This window comes from Neolamprologus brichardi, chromosome 5, assembly GCF_056152115.1.
Source record: "Neolamprologus brichardi isolate AB-2024 chromosome 5, ASM5615211v1, whole genome shotgun sequence".
NCBI lineage: Eukaryota > Metazoa > Chordata > Actinopteri > Cichliformes > Cichlidae > Neolamprologus > Neolamprologus brichardi.
This window is the reverse complement of record NC_142108.1, coordinates 25868685-25887534: the sequence shown is the minus strand read 5'-3', so window position 1 is coordinate 25887534 and position 18850 is coordinate 25868685. Positions and strand designations below refer to the sequence as shown.

At 38.9% G+C, this 18850-nt stretch overlaps 1 protein-coding gene across 5 annotated transcripts in view; it reads left to right on the top strand.

Moving 5' to 3' along the window:
• ephb2b (eph receptor B2b) overlaps positions 1–18850 on the top strand; it is a 122050-nt gene that overhangs the window by 42296 nt on the left and 60904 nt on the right. For all 5 annotated transcript variants that reach the window (XM_035904516.2, XM_087840915.1, XM_006782910.3 and 2 more), the window contains exons 2-3: positions 4401–4480; positions 17403–18087. In XM_035904516.2, coding sequence (XP_035760409.1) covers positions 4401–4480; positions 17403–18087 — 765 coding nt within the window. The remainder of the gene's footprint in view (positions 1–4400; positions 4481–17402; positions 18088–18850) is intronic.

Below are 18850 nucleotides of genomic sequence, written 5' to 3'. Positions count from 1 at the left end.
ATATGCAGGATTTTTCTTTCAACAGTGATGCAATAAGCTGCAAAGCAATTTGTCAATTGGGTTCTTCATGCTGCCAAAAGAAAGTGAAGGAGAAATATCTCACTGTATAATTGCACATGAGCGTGTAACAGCATGTACACTATGTACTTGTATGTGATTGAAAGCCAGGAGACGGCTTTCTATTTGAAAAGCTGTGCTCTCTGTGTTACCTGCCCTGGGAAAAGGTGTACGGGTTTAGTTTAAAGATTAACTTTGGCAGGAGAGCCATCTATCACTCAGATTGCGGGATTCTGTCTCCTCTAACTAATTGGTTTTCTATCTATCAAAAACTAATTTCTATGCCCTTTGGCCAACTCATGAGTGCTCACGCAGTAGTACAAACCGACTGTGAAAAAGGGGAAAAGGAAATACCAGGACCACAACTTCTGCAGAAAGAAAGAATAATGCATGAAAAGATTTTACACAGCACCTATCAATGATATCATTTATTCCTCTCATTCATTAGTGCTTGAACACAATAGTGTACACACTAGATTCCTCTCAGTCTGAAGTTTTCAGCACACATTTGCATGTTCAAAATGTTTATTTTCTTTCTCGCTACGGTTGTTTCAGCTGAAATGTCTTTTCTGTGAACAGCTCTTCTCTGTATCCCTCATTGAAAATGCTGCTGCTTTCTTTAGAAAGCTGAGATGCAGCGTTGACCCCTCTTAGAGAAGAAGAGTGTTGTTATAGTACCACTGCCCCCTCCCTCCCCCCTTCCACTCCCCCCGCCTGTCACTTCAGACAGCCTCTCACTGGAGAGCTCTCTCTCAGATCAGCACTAAACTCTCTCCTTAGTCTCAGGAAGTGTTGGAGGAAGCACTCTCAGCCTAGTAGGCTTTTCTTAGATTCCTAGGTCTCATTGCATATTCATAGTACCCTCCAAAGTCAAGGGTATCAGGTTTGAAATGGGGGGGGGGGAGACATCCAACATTTAATTATTTACTGTCAAATTGTTGTCGCTGTCTGTGATCTGAGAAAGGTTTGCTCATTAATGCTTCATATTTGAAAGCATTTCTTTGTCGAGAGAAATATCGTTGCTGTTTTCGACCGCCAACAAGGTGTCCATTTTCCCACGAGCCGCATCCCTCAGCTGCCGCACAAACAATACAAAGACACTCTCTGCTGTAAGTGGGAAATTGAGAGGCTGCAGTTTGTCATCAGATCTGTGTCCTTCTGAACAACAGATTCTGGTGTTGGAAAAATCCATTACACAGTTTCCAGTGTTAGGGGGATATATTGCAAAATGCCAACTTGTTTGGTAATGAAGAGATCATCTGGAAGACTTTCTGGGGGGGGAAAAAAAATCCTACAATCTTTTAATGACTGTTTAAGTTAAGAGAGCGATTGGGGGGAAGTTTCTTCCCATGCTAAATTTTTTTCTCAATTACAAAACGCATGTCTAAAAAAGTTTTTCACAAAAAAAGTTTTTTGTTTTGTTTTGTTTTTTTTTCCAAATGAAGAAATAATGTACACACCAAGTACTCAGTCACTTTTAATATTTAATAAGCCCACATTGGGGTGCTTTTAAATTTGATAACATTTTTCACAGAACAGGAAATATTCTTCAGTCAAATACAGCAAAGAGAATAGTCATTATTTAACACACATGTTTCAAATATACCTTGATTGATATCCTGTAATTGAGTTAGTTGACAGACAGGTAATTTAGACTTCCATTGTAACGTGAGCACCATGTGTTATTAATCTGTTTTTTCTATTAAAGGCCTAATGGAAGTCTTGTGAGGTCTTTTAGGCATTTTAAATCATCATTTAAATCATCTAATTAAAGGCCTTTAATAAAACTTGCCCTGATTGATTGTACCTGATTTTATACTTTTCTTTGGGGTTTTTTTTTTATGTTTTGTTGACAGTGATCATATTAATGCACCTCTTTATTCATAGAAGGCTTTTTTTTTTCTCTTCATAGAGGAATTTTTGAGGGTTTTATTAATGGTAATTTTTCTTTCTTTTGTGTTTTGTTATTTTAACTATTTAAAAGTGGCAGTAAAATCCAAAACAAAGCCTGTCTGTTAATAAACTTTAACTGTATGTGGGCCCCCAACTTGCCCATTCTGAGGCTGGAAACAACCCCAATGGTACCGATCATAACAACCAGACGAACCAGCGGTAGCTTGATATCAATACGTCAGTTCCCAAGAGTGTCAGAATTCAAATCCTCACACTGTAAACAACTGCCCACAAGAACAAACCAAAATAAGTGATTCCTGTTGCTGGATTTAGATGAGAACCTCTGTACCATGTCCTCTTTTTGATTAATAGCCAAAGGGTCGTGCTGAGCAGCCATGCTCTGCCACAGCTGGGGGTTCACACTGAAAACGAGGCAGTGGCTGACAGTGGAGAGCTATGTGCCGCTCTGCTCCACGGGAGGTAATGAATCGGTGTGGCTGCCGCGGACTGGAGTGTAGACAGCAGGAGGAAGAAAAGTGATCAGTCTTTCAGGGAGAGGTTCTACTTTTCCAGCATGTGGGCTGCTGATAGCTGGAGAGTCTGAGCATAAAGGAGAGAAGGGGTTGAGAGGAGGTGTGCTATGAGGGAAGGAAGAGAGAGAGATTGGAGAAAGAATGAAGCAGTATAGTGTGAAGGGAGGGATACTGAAAAGCAACAAATGGAGGGAGAGAGAGAAAAGAAGAAGAGAAAGAGGAGGCTGGAGTGTTACATTCCTGGGGAAATTTCCTCCTCGTTCCCCCACAACACTCCCTAACCACCACAGAGGGGGTTCATTATTCTCACTTTACTTTCCACTAATTATCGTTATCATTATGGGGGATAATTACCATTTCACTCCCTAACACCCATGTAGACTCCTCAGCTCTGAGTCACACACAAGGTTATCAATAGATGCTCAATTGCAGTCTTATCTGCCTAATTATAAGATTTAGACTTTGTGATAACCGAATAGGATGCGAAATCTGGTATTATGTCTTCTGAGTGCTGGTGCGATGCTGAAAGTCGGCACAAGGCCCTGAAATAAACCAGCGTGTGTGGAACCTGTTAATTAAAAGCTGCTGCCTTTGCTGGAATAAAAATCAGAGAAAATCCAGGGTTATGAAACAACTTTAAATCTCCAACATTTCTTGCAGGCTGCTACAGAGCTACAGATTTTGTTCAGAGTATGCACAGGGCTGAACAAAGTCCTGTGAGACAGAGATCCTCTCTGGCTTTGATTTCATTCATCTTATTACTCGTAAAAAATAAATAAATAAATTTAAAAAACAGATCTATCCAACCTTGACTCTACTTTTAATTAACCCACACTGTTAGCACCTAGTCCATCAGTCCATTCAACAATGATAATGAAGAGCCACAGCAAGCATTTGTCTGCTGGCCCTGCATAACAATCACTGGCTGTGACTTATGTTAAGCTTAGTAGCCGTGTTTGTCAAGGGGGCTTCTAAATCCCTCTGTGGCATTTTGGACTTGCAGCTGACGCCTTGAACCTGATGAATGGTCTCTACATCTGCTGCAGTTCAACACTAGTCTACAAGACAGACACAGGCATAATGAGCTGAAGAAATTCATTAGACCTGCCCTCTGTTAAAGTGTGTGGCACAAGTGAGAGGAAGTGGTGGAAAGGCAGGCGTGAGGGCATGGGTACAGAGATTAAGCAAAAGGAGCAAAGGAGGCGACTGTGCCAATGGCTCAGTAAGCATATGACAGACAGTTGGTTCAAGCTGGAGGCATGTGTGGCACAGATGACCTCATGACAGATAGGAGGCACATTTCTGTTTGACCCCAATTACCAGAGTTGTTTCTCTCCCTCATATACAGTGCAGTATAGGATGTAGCCTCTATTCTATGTCATGGAGATTCTATTGTATTTGTTTTTTGTTATTCTGAGCTCTAAGCTCTATTCTTTCTATAAAGTCATACAAATAATACCACAGCTGTTATGAAACTTATAGCAATGTAACTAGTGCTCTTTTTATTGACTAGACAAATGAGAATGGGAACAGAAAACATTCGAACAATAAAATTGTTGCTTCCTGATATCCAGCTGCTGAATCAACTGTTGTTTTTTCCCAATATTACTCTAGTTGTCTCTGATGTCTTTGTAGGTGGTAATCTAAAACTAAAGTGCACTTAGTCTAAGAATATAGTGTTAGAATTTCTTTACAATTATGTTGATTTGAATCTGGAATCCCTCCCCCCTTTTTTCCAGCACATTTTAAACAGTCCTTTATAATATAAAGAAATATTCAGATGTTTCAGTAAGCATTAAAACACTTTGACATTTCATACTGTAGACTTCCCCTTAAATTGTTTGTCTGACTCAAGCAGTTCATATTCAACCCCAGTAATGTTATGTGTCTGCCATCTCTTCTTATGGCTCTCCACAGAGACACTCATGGACTCCACTACAGCCACGGCGGAGCTCGGCTGGACTGTCTACCCTGTGTCAGGGTCAAGTGACAACAGTGTAAGTGCCTGCTTTTACTTTGTGCCACTTCTGACAGTGAAGATTTCGTTTAAGCTATTATTTAAGTATTTATAAGCGTGGAAAAGATTTTTTTAAATGTAGTTTTTGGTCACATATTTACATTGAAATAACAGTCACAACATTACAGTTATCTCAGTGCCACAGATTGTGCCATGTAGCACTTTTTTTCAAGAACTAAATAGAAAAGTTTGCAGTTTGACATCAGTGTTTAAATCAAGAAAGAAGTAAAAAAAAAACAGAACAAATAATCGTCCTAGTTCTTTATTAAATAGATCTTCCCTCCCAGCTGTTCTATGATTAACCTGTAATAGCCTCTGTTGTACTTAGTGCCTCTATCCTTTCTTTAAAAGTCGATAAGGTTAATTGTTTAAATGCTTTTAATTTTGCTTATTTGCTCACTCTCCCATGAAAGCTTTTTTTATGATGGTAGTCAGTGTTTTTGTTTCTCACTCTCAGGCCAAAAGATCAACCACTGAGCCTGCCTGCTCTGCAGAGCGGGAAATCCCTTGAATTTAGAAATAACAAACTCCACACACTTGTGGTGTTCTTTGTACGTTTTTATCGTAGCATTTAAATATTCATACCATAGCAGTCCGTAGTTCAGATTTGATTGCTTTCTTTTTAGATTCTTTGAACAGGCACAGAAAAACGAGCAGCGATAGCCAACAAAGGATCTTTAATGCAGTGATTAAATTTATCAAGGCTCGGCAAAACTGCAAAGCCCTCTAAATGAAACCACATTTCTTTGTTAAAAACACAGCTCAGACATAAAAAACGCAACAAAATGTAGAGGACAAGTTCCTCAATGAGCCATGAGCTAAAAATTAGGTTCAGATCAATTTGGTTCAGACCTATTAATACAGTGTCAAATCACAACAATAATTACCTGAAGATGCTTTACACTGCCCTACAGTTTTCGAGAGAAAATCCTAACAATCGGACAATCCTCTACGAGCAAGCATTTTGTGAAAAACTGGCAGAACCCGGCTCAGGGAGGGGCGGCCATCTGCCACAACTTGTTGGGGGGTGAGGAGAAAGAGAAGAGAAAAAGGAATAGGGAGACGGGGCAAAACACAAACTATGAGAGAAAGAGAAGGCAAAATTTAATGACACGCTGCAGTGTTATTTAACACCTTGGAAGTGAAAGAGGTAAGCCGAGAAGAAACGCTAAGTGTCTCACAAGTCCCACAACAGTCTGAGCCGATACTACCATAACTAAGGGACCAGGGTCGCCTGATCTTGCCAAAAGCATATGAGCTTTATCAAAAAGGAACATTTTGAATCTTAAAGCTCAAAGTGGAGAGGATGTATGTTTCCAGTCTGAAAGCTGAAGGCTCTGAGGGCATCAATTAGCTGAAAAGAAAAATACAACTTCAGTAAAGTCTCAAAATAAATCGCTGAATTAACATCAATAATTCACATAAATCCTGTAGTTATTCAAAAGTAACAGGCGGAGAGAAAATATTCCCAAAATAACCAAGCCAGAGTGTTGCAAATACACACAAAGTAACAGATGCAGAAGCTTCACTGATGCAACGGCAGATTACAATGAAAGTTATCAGTGAAACAAGGAGACAAAAGTAGCACGAGCACCTAAATATATTAGGATCCAGAAATACATGCCTCAAAAAGAAACAAACCTACAAGATGTCCCATCACTGCTGTAGAAACTCATTTCTTACAAACATGGAAAACAAGGGAAGGGAACCCCCACTAAAACAAACAAAACCAACAACACGACAATTTGGATTCAGGCTTGTCCCCATAGTTAACATTAGTAAAGTAAATTAATAAAACCCAAACTGAAAACGGGACTCTCAACTCAACTCATTAATAAACAAAATTATAAATAAGCAAAAAGATAGAGAGATGAGGGGACCAGAGAGAATGAGAGAGAGTTCTGACCCTGTGGTCTTCTCTGGCTTTTTATGCATGCAGGTCAATCTTTGCAGCCAATCAGCACTAGGGAGAGGAGAGAGCAGGTTAAGAATGATGACAAAAAAACAATAGGCAGCTTTTAGATGTGCTGGCAGACTGAGTCGGAGAATGATGTAGCTTTTTTTAATAAGATGTTGTACATTTCAGCCTCATCTGAACTTTCTGGTTCAAGGCAAGCACTTTATGGGTGAAGTATGTTCATTTAAAGCTAAATATGTGTGTTCTAATGCCAGACTGGAAGCAATGTGTTATGAGCCTTGTTGGTGTTTGATGCACAGTATTTCCACATGGTTTGCCAGCGCGTTGGTTCCTCCAAGCCACACGCGAGCCAGGCCCACTTCAAGCAGCCAAAACCAGAGTCTCCTCCACTTTTTTCTCCACCACAGAATTTTGCCTTCCTAGAATGGATCCAAAAGACAGAGAAAAACATTGTAGACTTATTTGCTGGTGCATTTCAAAAAACCTCTGCCGATTTTATTCAATTATTTATGCTTCTGTGGTTTGTATTAAAGATGGTTCCAATTATACTCCATCACGCTGTGTCTGTTTGCACAGAAAAAAAAAAGTTAAAGAAAATGCAGCGATGAGAGCTGGCCGTCAGCAGTTCCATGATACAACTTCAAAGCTCTACGGTAAAAAATTTAGGACTGCTTCATCTCTACCAACCTGAGGGCACATTGTCTCTTCCCATGCTAATTTTTACAATCAATACCAAAACATGAAGATCCCCGGTCTCCTTTTCTCCTGCCAGCTCTGGATCCAATCTGCAGAGAGCGAGCTAATGCAAACTCCAAAGACAGTTTACATCACACTTTTCTTTCATCTTTGCAAAATGTTTGATTCAGCAAAACATTCATTCACCATTTTTAATAATGAGATTTCATATTAAGTGGAAACTCTAGACTAAGAAGTTGAATATTTAAAGAAACATGAAAAGGTCCCCGTTGTAAACTCTGTGCATGCAGTTAAAATGCTCATGGTTGCCAAAATAAGTAAAACTAGAGTCTAAACATCAAACTAAAGACCTCTAAGCTCTTCAATAATCATATGTCTTCCAGTTAAATGTGGTGTAATGCCTGAGTTTGTGGTTATTTTCTTTTCCAAATCATATTCAGTTTTATAAATATGATTTTCTCTCTCTCTCTCTCTCTCTCCCTCTCTCTCTCTCTCTCTTTTTTTTTTTAGTTTGGGCTCTTATTTTCCCAAATCAGTTCTTGCTTCCTTTGGAAAAGTTCCACATTGGGAGTGCAATGAAATGTAAAGTCCTTAAACCCCTGGATTTAATCAGGTATAGCTTGGCCTTATCGGTGTGGGCACTAAGGCTTTATGATGATGTGGCTGAGCTTGGCCAAAGCCTGGGCTGTTGGAAAGCAAAGAATGAGGGTGATGGAGATAGCCTGTCCCTTAGGGGCCAGGGCAACAGGTGTGGAAACGGAGCGTACTCCCCCCTCTCAGTATAACAGCAAGAGGTGCTTTACAGAAGCTATTGTCTTACACATATATATGCATGGCTTCACGGGCTTAGTTCGTGGATCAGTAACATCCAGCAGAGTGCCGCACCAGCAGTTGGCTTTCACTGCTCTCTGTGGCTTCATGAAATACTCTATATCCTAACATGGCATGTGATATGTTACAACAATGGCAATGCAAACAAGAAACAGTATGATGTTACTGAAAGTCAGAAATGTTATGGCAGTTGTTGTTATTCTTATCTTATTTTACAGGATACTTGAAGAATGTCTGTCAAATTATTATTTTAAAAAATTCGTTCAAATGAAGCCACAAAATCGTCACCCCACAGTGGGTCTTTGGAAGTGATTTATATGAAACAATATTACACTTCAGGATGTGTAAATCAAGTTTTATAGCTCTCTCTGTGTATTGCCAGGCAGCTCTCCTTTTTAATTATGGAAAATGACAGTCAAACAGTATATTGTGCCTAAGACAGCCACATTATTCTTGATAGTAATGATAAAAACACTAAGAATCAATATAATATTTACCAAACCAAAGTTTAGCTAGGGGCATTTAGGAAGTGTTGAGGAAGTATCTCCTAATAAAAAGTCCTCACATTCTGGCAGTAAAATGCATTTCTCATGCCTAAGCACACCCACACATGAAAACCGCTGCACTCGGTGTACAGTACTTAAACTGTGTCTTTGGGCAGCTTTTGTGAAGATGGCCACAAGGAAACTGACTGCACAAAAGTAATGGTAATATGTAAATGTGTAGCACTGTTTCAACAAGTTTACACCTTACTTCTGCACTTCAAGAACACATTATTAGGATAAACAGCTTCAAAGATGTGCTACAAAGAAACTGATGTGGCTGTGTTTTATCTAAAGTTACCCAGAGAGCTTGACCTAATGAAAATCAGCTATGAAAAACAGCACTAGCAGAGCAGGGTTAAGTGGTCAATGGTTTTCCTGTCAAGTGGAGCTGAGAGATGTGTGAACATCAGGTCAGACCTCATGACCTCTTCATTGCCACGCTGAAGTACTAACAACAGTAGTCATTTAGAAATAGACTTATGGCTGCATGGCGCACACACAGCTACTGTGGAAGAAAAACTGAGGTCTCCTGCGTCGGCAGAGAGCATAATTAGGTACTCTGTGGGTAAGGTTATCATTATGTATGTGTCATAATGTGGTGCTGTACCAGGATATATCTCGTGTCATTTAGGGACACGCCGCAGTGCACACTTTTCCAGAAAGACAATATGCAGCACATATTGCAAAATGTTTGTAAAAGAAATTTGTTTCCTTGTAATTTATCAAAGATAACTAAGAATTCCTTTGGAAATACGAATGTGGCTGCTTACGTGTAATTGTGTGGTAAACCAACAAGGCATGCTTTTTCTAAACATAAACGAGCAATTTGTAAAACACAAGGATGCTGTTTACAGTGACCACCGATTTGTTGTAATTCACAATTAAGTCTATGAAATTTTGGAGTTATGTATAGAAATATGCGAACGTAATCCACATATAACTTGGAATTGGGGTAAAAAGATGGAGTTGTTTTCCAACTTTCACATGTTGTGCATTAGTAATGGACAGTGGTGATTAGAGTTGACTGCAGCAGACAGTTCTACTTATGTCTGTGTGTGGGTAAGTCTCTCCTCTCGGTGAAGCCCGGTCTCCTGCAGGATTTGGCTCCCATGGCCTCTCTTGTAGTAATTGAATGCAGAGAGTGGGTGTCATTTGTCCTGTGTCCCTCTAGGGAAGCCACTCTTGCTCTGACAGATTTCCCACAACTGCAAATGGCTCGACTATGCCCCGGGAGTTTTCCACTGGGTCTCTTTCTCCATGTTTGTGTGAATAATTTATTTACTTCTGTCAGTGATAGAGCAGTGATGTGTTATGTGGCTCAGGACTGTGAAACTAAATCAGTTTAATTCAAACATCGTAATGACAAGATGCTATAAACAGACAGTAGATGTTATGTAAACATATGAAACTGTTAAAGGTTTTTAGAGTTCTGACAGTACGTTCGTCAGTGATGTGTCACTATTCTCACCAGTTTTGGGGTTGTTAAACAAGCTGTTTAGTTCTGCCTGTCTGTTTTGCAGCTAAACACTTATCTATAATGTATTTTATTTATTGGTTTGCCAGTAAATATCTATGATAAAATAACATGCTTTTAATCATTGAAAATGTGCAGATAGCATATGAAAGGTGTAAAATAATCTTATGCATGACCTTGCTGCTCGGTGCAGTAATAGATGCAGTCGATTTTTGTTTTTTCATGTGGTTGCCAAGATAACAGTTTTAAAGACATTCACACAGCTTCGAATGATTGGAATGACAACAATCTTCAAATCTATCAGAAATCTGACTGCATCAACAGCAGTCCCAAAGAGCGTGTTTGTGGTAGAGTATTCGTAGCCAACAAATGTACTGACTGTCTGAATGCTGGTTAAGTTTCTCCATTTGCACAGATCCAGAGGAAAACTTTCTGCCAACTTGAATGCATTACATGCAGTTTGAATATGTTCTACAAGCATAGTAGCCCTACTAGAGAAATATAACAGATGACATAACACTTGTGTTTTTGTGGAAATCTTTGGAAGCAGTTTAGTCACGAGGATGATTTTGAAAGTAAATGGCAGCATTAGCACTAAGCAATATTTTGGAGTTTTGTTTTATGTGATTTTTGTGTCAGTGTAGCTGTTTTTATTTCCTTTCCAAACCACATTTATTAATAAAGAAAAGTTAAAAATAACAAAGTTGACCAAAGTGCTTCACATGAAACAAATGAATACACACACACACATGCACAAACACATCTAAAGAATCACAAAATACAACACTAAATACCAAAGCGTTCACTCTGAAAGCTGAAGAATAAAGACATACTTTACAAAATGACCAGCCTAACATGTGGAGGTAACTCATTCCACAGTTTAAGGACTGTGGCTGAGAAAGTTTCTTAAATCTATTCTTTGGTACATGGAGGATTAGCTAATCTGCAGATCTGAGACCTTGAGGAACATAAGGTGTTACGAGATCAGCAAGATAAGAGGAAGCCAACCCATTAAGGGATTTATAAACTTACAATAAAATCTTAAAATCAGTCCTAAAATGCACAGGAAGCCAGTGAAGGGACGCCAGAACAGGGGAGATATGATCCATCTTACGGATTTTGTTAAGGTGTGCAGTAGCATGTTGGAAGGCTTGAAAGTATCACTGACAGAAGTAAATAACCATTGTAATGTGTAAAGGGCATTACAATAGTCAGTTGAGTTGTTATAAAAGCATGTGTAACTCAAAATGATTAAAAGATAAGAAGAGCTTGAGCTTGGGGTGGGGTGGGGGAGTGGGGTGTGTGTGTAAAAAAACTGATTTCACAACAAAATTAATCTGTTTGTTCAGCTTAAAGTCAGAGTCCATTTTTACACCAAGGTTATTTACAGTGAGCTTAACTTAAGGATCTAGTGGGCCAAGGTCCACGGGGTTACTACGTTCATGTTTTACGGAAAGATGCAAGTGCTGTTCTTGAACACTGGTCACGCAACATAACTATGGCTGTTCTGCTTCGGACAGTTTAAAAGATGGATTTAGCTTTGAGTCTGAAAAATGAAGCTGGCATGGAAGTGCCTTAAAACTGAATTCTTTCTAAAGGGCACTTGGGGGTAACTTCTGTGGTTGTAAAAAGACTTCATTGTAAAGAAGCCTGACAGTGATCTCAGTAGTTTCCTGATGAGCTCATGATATCAATCTCTAGTTTCAGATAACTTTAGAATATGTGAAATCCCTCTTTATCTCTTCTTTGTCTGCAAACTCCTTCCAGACCACCAGTTGTACAGCCAAATTTGGCACATCTTAGATCAGTGAAGTTTTTTTTTTTGTAGCAGTTATTATTATGTCATTATGTTACCTAGCAACTACCTAGCAATGGGCAAAAATGACCATTTAACACTTCCTATAATTGTTTTATTTCACAACATACATACTACTATATAGCCAAGCCAAGTTGAATTATGCATGATGCATTACCTGCTTTTTATATTCTGTGTACCTATAACACCTAATCTAAGCTTCCTAATGTTTGTTGAAAATAGCGTCTCTTGTAGATCTAGAAAAGTTGACTCATGCATACCTAGTGACTACCTAACAGTATAAAATATAAACAATATCTACCACTCCTGATTAAGTAGCCCCCATCAGTTTGAACATCATGAACAGGCCAAACAGTACAATAGCATGGGCATGCACTAGTAGGCATCAAGTTCTTTCTTCAAACTTTGTTCATTAATAGAGTTAGAAGGATTGGTGGAAGGGTATGCTAATTGGCTAATGACTTGTCAATCACAAGTGCAGTTCTCAAATAAGTTAATGTAATCAAAACATCACATTTCATGCCCAGATTGGCAGCAGCTGGTTAAGCAGATTCAAATACAGCACCTTGATCCTGAGGGTTTTGCAGTCTGGTCTGGATTTTCCATGGCAGGATCCTTGAAATGTTTAACATCCGCACTTAAATTGGTTGTATTTGGTGCAATTAAAAGCCATAACATGGATAAAAGTTTTCTTAAATCAGAAATAGGAGAGTGGGGTTATTTGTTACAGCATAAACATAAACAAAGAACACCTGTGCCTGCTAATTTTGTTTAAATCGTGTTTAAATAAAGTTACTGTTAAATTACACGGTAAATGGATACAAGAGGTAGTATACAATATCTTTTACATAAGATAATTTTTATATATTTTTGCTAAAAAAAACTTATGAAGAGATATGAAACCATGGACTTAAAGGAAAGACCATCTTTGGTTAATAATCCGAGCTGTAGAGCCTACTCTAGTCAATAATTCAGCCTTGTCGGTGCGTTCCGTCTGGCTTTACAGATAGAGTAGAGACATACTGTCTTGAAGAGACATGGATTGCAGGTCAGGTGAACTTTTCTTTCTCTCTCCTCAAATGGCACAAGAGATATTGATTCTGAGCCTCACTCTCAGTGAGCTTCACTGAACTGAAGCATTTTAAATAACTACAGAAGAAGAGAGGAGCGGCAGTCTCTAGTCCAGCACAATCTACAATGCTGTGTAAAAGTCTTGTGCCAACCCTCATTCCTTCATTTTTTGTGTTGCAAGGAACCAGACTTTCAAGTAAATTTTAAAAGAGTAATAATTGTCCTGCCTTTCTAGAGGTCCTGGAAGTTTTTCTTTGGACACTGGCTATTTTTCATATATTTTCAGTCCAGTCGTTGTACCTGATATTTTCTGAGGAAAGGCTTTTTTTTTTTGGTTTTGTTTATTTGTTTGTTAAGCTCCTTAACAGTGACCTATGAATCATTCAAGTGAAATCTAGGAAAAACAGCAAAAATAACTGTCTGAACATCAAGGTGATTTCTAAAGAGACATTGGCCAAAATCTTGGTATATGCTGGCATGGCATGTTGCATCGTTCCTTGGAAAAACCTGAAGAATTAAGAGAAGTTGGAGGCCTAAAAAAACTTCCTACAGCAGCTGAAAAGTATCAAAAAGTCTTGATCTTAAGAATTAGGGACGAAAATCCAGCAAAGACTAGATAAAATACCTGAGAGATACATGTGGCTCTGCAGCAACTACTGTTTGCTGAAGACACATCAAAAATGGTCCCAAAAGAAGAGTGACTATCAAGATAACACTCTAAAGGAAGGGAAATGGGCATAAAGGCTAAGGTGTGGCAAACTGCAAAAGAACTGGACTAAAACAACACTGGCAACAGGTCTTATTGAGGGATCAGTCCAAATTTGAAATATGTGTTTTAAATCATCATTGTACAGAGGAGATCAGCCATATTTAAAACACCGTGGTGGCTCTGTCATGGTTTGGGGCTCCATTTCAGCCAGTGGTGTTTGGGGCCGTTATTGTACTTATGGACTCATCAACACAGAAAAGTACCATCTGGTTTTGGGCTGGAAAATATCTGATTGTTTCAACATGACAATGGTGAAAAATCACCAAAATGCAGGGAATTAAGCCTGGAGAACTATTCCTAAAGACTACTTTAAGAAATTATAAGAAAATTTGCCTGAGAGAGTTCACGCTCTGAAACTGCACATTTTTTTTCTGTTTAAGACAATAGTTTCTCAGTGTTGCTTTTCCAGAGTAATCTAAATCAGACTCCTCGGCAGTTAGTGGACCTGCAAATAGTTTGTTAAGAAAACATAACAACAGTTGGCAGGAAAATAGAGGTTCTGTGTGAAGTACAAGAGCAAGTACTTGCCTGGACTCTAGTACGCTTTATGTAACAAGAAGTGTATTTGAAAAGTAGTTAGACTGTGCCATGAATGTAACAATTTACTCTCCTATGCTACTGCTAGGGATTCTCAAAGATTCTATCATAGTTTTTAAAACCTGCTTTTTATCAGAGTAATCACTTATTATATGCAGGTAAATACTAGTGTTTGTTTAAGTATGTTTGGATTAACCAATGAGTAACATCCAGCAGGTTCAACCAAACATAGCAAACTATTTTCTTGCACCATTCGACCCAAGATTGTTCGAGCTAGGACCCCAACGAGAGCAATTAAAACGCAGAACAGTGTGCTTTTGTTTGGAACCAGTCGCGCATTCGGTTTCACACCATTGGTTTTTCATCATGAGAGGATGTTTCTCTGAGGAAGGAAGCATGTGTACCGTGAAAAACCATTAGTTTTTGTTTATCTTGAAGCAGTATCATGTCTAACAGTTTTGAAAAATTACCCCAAATCACGCACAAATGCAAAGGAGCTTATTTTACGGTCTATTAGTGCACTGTTCAGTGTGCTTATTCCATTGCTTGTTGACTTTTGCTGAGAAAACTTTGGCCAAATGTATCAGGATCTTGGTACAATGAGTAGGAGTTTTTGTTTCCACCGTCATCTGAGGGCAGCTCATTCCCTCCATCTAATCTCTCTAGACATCCTCCATCAGTGTTACCTTCACCTGCTGTACTCAAAACACATGACCACCTTTTACAGCACTCTACGTGAAGAGCCAGGGGAAAAAGCTGTGAAAATGAAGACGTTTCTTCTAATTTCACACTCTGCGCTTGATCGTTAGGGTCTTATTATGCCCCATTTGCTTCCCTCCACTGGCTGTGATGAAAGCAGGGCAAAGAGGCCGTGACAGGACAAAAAGGGGCCCTTCATCAAAACACATTTTGTTTGGGGTCTTTTTTAGCCAGATTCAACCCTTCCCCCACATCTCTGCCAACACTTTCCTGGAGTTTCCCCTGTCTGCATCCCTCATTAGTAGCAACCCCCACCTGTCTCCACATTCATTTTATTAAACTGTGATTGCCCAATGCTCTGCTCACTACAAGCAAGCTGTCCGCTCTTATTTAATTGGCCCACAGCCTCCCTACTGCTCCTCAACAAGTGGGAAGGTCAATGGGTGCTCATGACCTGTGATGATGATGTCTGCCAATACTGGGCAAAAGACAGATTTTTTTCCTTTCCTGTTAACCATACCCGTGAACTGTAGCACGTACATCCATGCCTTCCAACTAATTAGGTTTTAATCTGATCTCTAAAGGTACCGGAAGGAAAATGCTCATGATTATAGTGAGATAATCAATATAAGGATTAACGCTAGAAATTCATTTATAAATAGATAGTCAAGAAGAGAAATATAAATAAATATAAATTTCAATTGAAACACTTTTTTTCTTTTTTAATAGGGAGACTTCAGTTTTTTTCATATTGCCTAGATGACTGGCCCATTTATGCTTTTATTTAATTTTTTAATGCAGCTTTCTTTTTCTCTCTCATTATTAGTATTATTTTTGGCTGCACATCAGACTTTTCTGTTTAGGTTGGCTTCTGTGATTGTTTGGGTCACGCCAAGCATTACACTAGCAATGATTAATTGGGACATGGGAATTAAGAACTAAAGCTGCTTTAATTAGTAAAAGTGTTTGATAGAATGCAAGTTTGTAACAGGAGGGGTGACTTTTTTCTCCCAAACCGTCAAAATCTGTCAAAATCTGTCAAAATCCTCACTAAGTGGGCACTAATTTGAGAAATTATATCAGCTGTGAAGTGAAGAGTGAAGGGGGAGGAAGAATGGTAGAAGCCGTAGCGGGAGCAGCCAATGCAAAGTGGTTCATGGGGGTGAGAACTGGATTCTTTTCTTGGCTGAGATGCTGGGGTCAAGGTCATGGCCTGCATAGTGGTTAGAGTACATGGTGTTTAAAGCTGGTTTGATCCTTAGCCAAGGGGCAGGAAATCCACAGAGGCTGCATCTGGACTCTGTATAGCTGAAGCGAGAACTTAAATTGGTGTGCAGAATGTGGACTTTGAAGTGGAACAGCATACTGAAAAAACCTGGAGTAAAATTTGCCCCCTGATTATTCTTTATATGATTACCTGTGTAATATGATTATGCCAGTTTAGTGTGACTTTGATTGTGGAAAATTCATGTCATGTTTTCTCAGTGCTTCACCATAGTGAAAGGCGCTTTCACTACATTTTCAATACCCCATAACAGCATGTGCTTTGAATGCGTCCTATTAAGTTACAATAAAAAAAAAAAAAAAAAGTAGGACACGCTATCATATAAACCAGAGCCTCACTGCTGTGTTCAAGTGACTAATGTCACATCTCCAATTTCTCTTTGAGCGGTATAGCATGTGAAATATTTCTTTACTGGGAAAATGGGAAGGAGCAGTCGAATATAAGAAGTCTAAGCCTGTGGAAAAAGATTTCCTTTTCTATAACCACCCGAAATGCATTTATTTTCCCCAAATGAGATTCTTTCTAAAAGTTTAACACGTACTCTTAAATGCCATATTTAACTCTTGACAGACTCTACCATGCAAAAAACTGCTGCCCGATGAAGCTTGAAACTCAATTCATACCCTGACCTAAAGTATCCAGAAATTAAGCATTAGGAATAACTGAGCAACGTTTTAGAAGCCCTGAAGAGTGAGCCTTTTTTCAGTAGAGGAAGTTGTTTCTATTACTATTGCTACTATTGTTTTGAAAACTGTTATTTTATTGACTGTATCGAATGAAATGAAGTTAAGTATGATTCAAAGTAAGCATGAAACCTACTTTAATTTCTTAATAACTACCTTGAGAAGTTGGAGAAGGCTTTTCCTTTTCTCAAGGTAATACTCGTATTTGAACATGCTGGGAGGGCTGGTTCTCATTTGTTCTTTAAACTAGTGGAATGCATTCTTGTAAAGTTATTAGAGATATTATGTTTCCTCTTCCCACATAGTCATTAGAATCAAAATATTGTTTTAAGCTGATTACTCGCAGTAATTGAAGTTATTAGAACTGAATGAAAACATACCTGTTATTGCTGGAAACTAGGTAGCTCCAGGACTTGATGATAATTTCTGTTATTAGAAATGATCAGAGAACCTTATTGAATATGGCTTATGAGTGTCTCTGTTGCAGTTTTTTTTTTGCTTTATTTTGTTTTAATGTATTTAAATCAAAGTGTTTTTGAAAACTGACACAAAATTTATTCCATGTCTTTGATCAACAGTGGGAAGAGGTGAGCGGTTATGATGAAAACATGAACACCATCCGGACGTACCAAGTCTGTAATGTTTTCGACACCAACCAGAACAACTGGGTACGGACAAAATACATCCGGCGTCGCGGTGCGCAGCGAATCCACGTGGAGATGAAGTTCTCTGTTAGGGACTGCAGTAGCATTCCTAATGTTCCAGGCTCCTGTAAAGAGACTTTTAACCTATATTACTATGAATCTGATTCTGATTCAGCCACCAGAACATCACCACCGTGGATGGAGAACCCCTGGATCAAGGTTGACACCATTGCAGCAGATGAGAGCTTCTCCCAGGTGGACCTTGGGGGCAGAGTGATGAAGATTAACACTGAGGTTCGAAGCTTTGGCCCAGTGTCACGGAATGGCTTTTACTTGGCCTTCCAAGATTATGGCGGCTGCATGTCTCTCATCGCTGTTCGTGTCTTCTACCGGAAGTGTCCTCGTATAATCACTAACGGGGCATTATTCCAGGAGACACTATCTGGAGCAGAGAGCACCTCCCTTGTGGCAGCAAGAGGGGTTTGTATCCCCAATGCAGAGGAGGTGGATGTGCCTATTAAGCTGTACTGCAACGGCGATGGAGAGTGGATGGTACCTATCGGGCGCTGTATGTGCAAAGCTGGGAATGAGCCTGTGGAAAATGGGACTGTTTGTCGAGGTATGTTTTGCTCTCTGTTTTCTCCTAAGACTAGTCAATCAGTCTTCTCTGTCATAACAGTGTACTCCATCAACTAAAGGATATAGTCCTTGCAATTTTTATCTCTTGTAGTGCACTAAGCTGTTCCGAGATCTATTTATTACAATGTAATTGACACTATAAAATGATATTAGGTAATATATCAAGAATATGATGGGAGGTACATATTCTATGCATAGCTTATTCAACATTGGGGCATTTCCATACAAAATATGATCCTATCCTTTTTCCAGCAGAAATAATAGTTGCTGGCGTTTGGATCTTAAACTACACAGCTACTGCTGGAAGTCATGACTACAGAACATGTTGAGTTTTTCTGAGCTGCCGTAAAAGGATGTGAATTGCAGCACCAAACAACACAGGTGTTTGGTTTAAAATCATAACTGCTTTTCAAAGAAGCAGTTGTTTATTAACTTTCCTGCTCTGGAAATTGCAGAACATTTAGAGTAGACCTTAAATGAATCCTTAAATTATACACAATCAGTATGTGATTTTGTTTTGTTTTATCTCCTGTATGAATACATTCTTTATTCCATATGTATATATGTTTTTTATTAATATTAGTGCTTTTAAGCATTTGAGTTTCTTCCCAGAGAAAAACACATCTCTGTGCATATTGTTCACAGTGATCAAGTTCAACAGATATTTAAATAAGACTACACACACACACACATACACGCACACACTCAAATGCTAACAACAATTTTGAATCTGTAAAATTCTT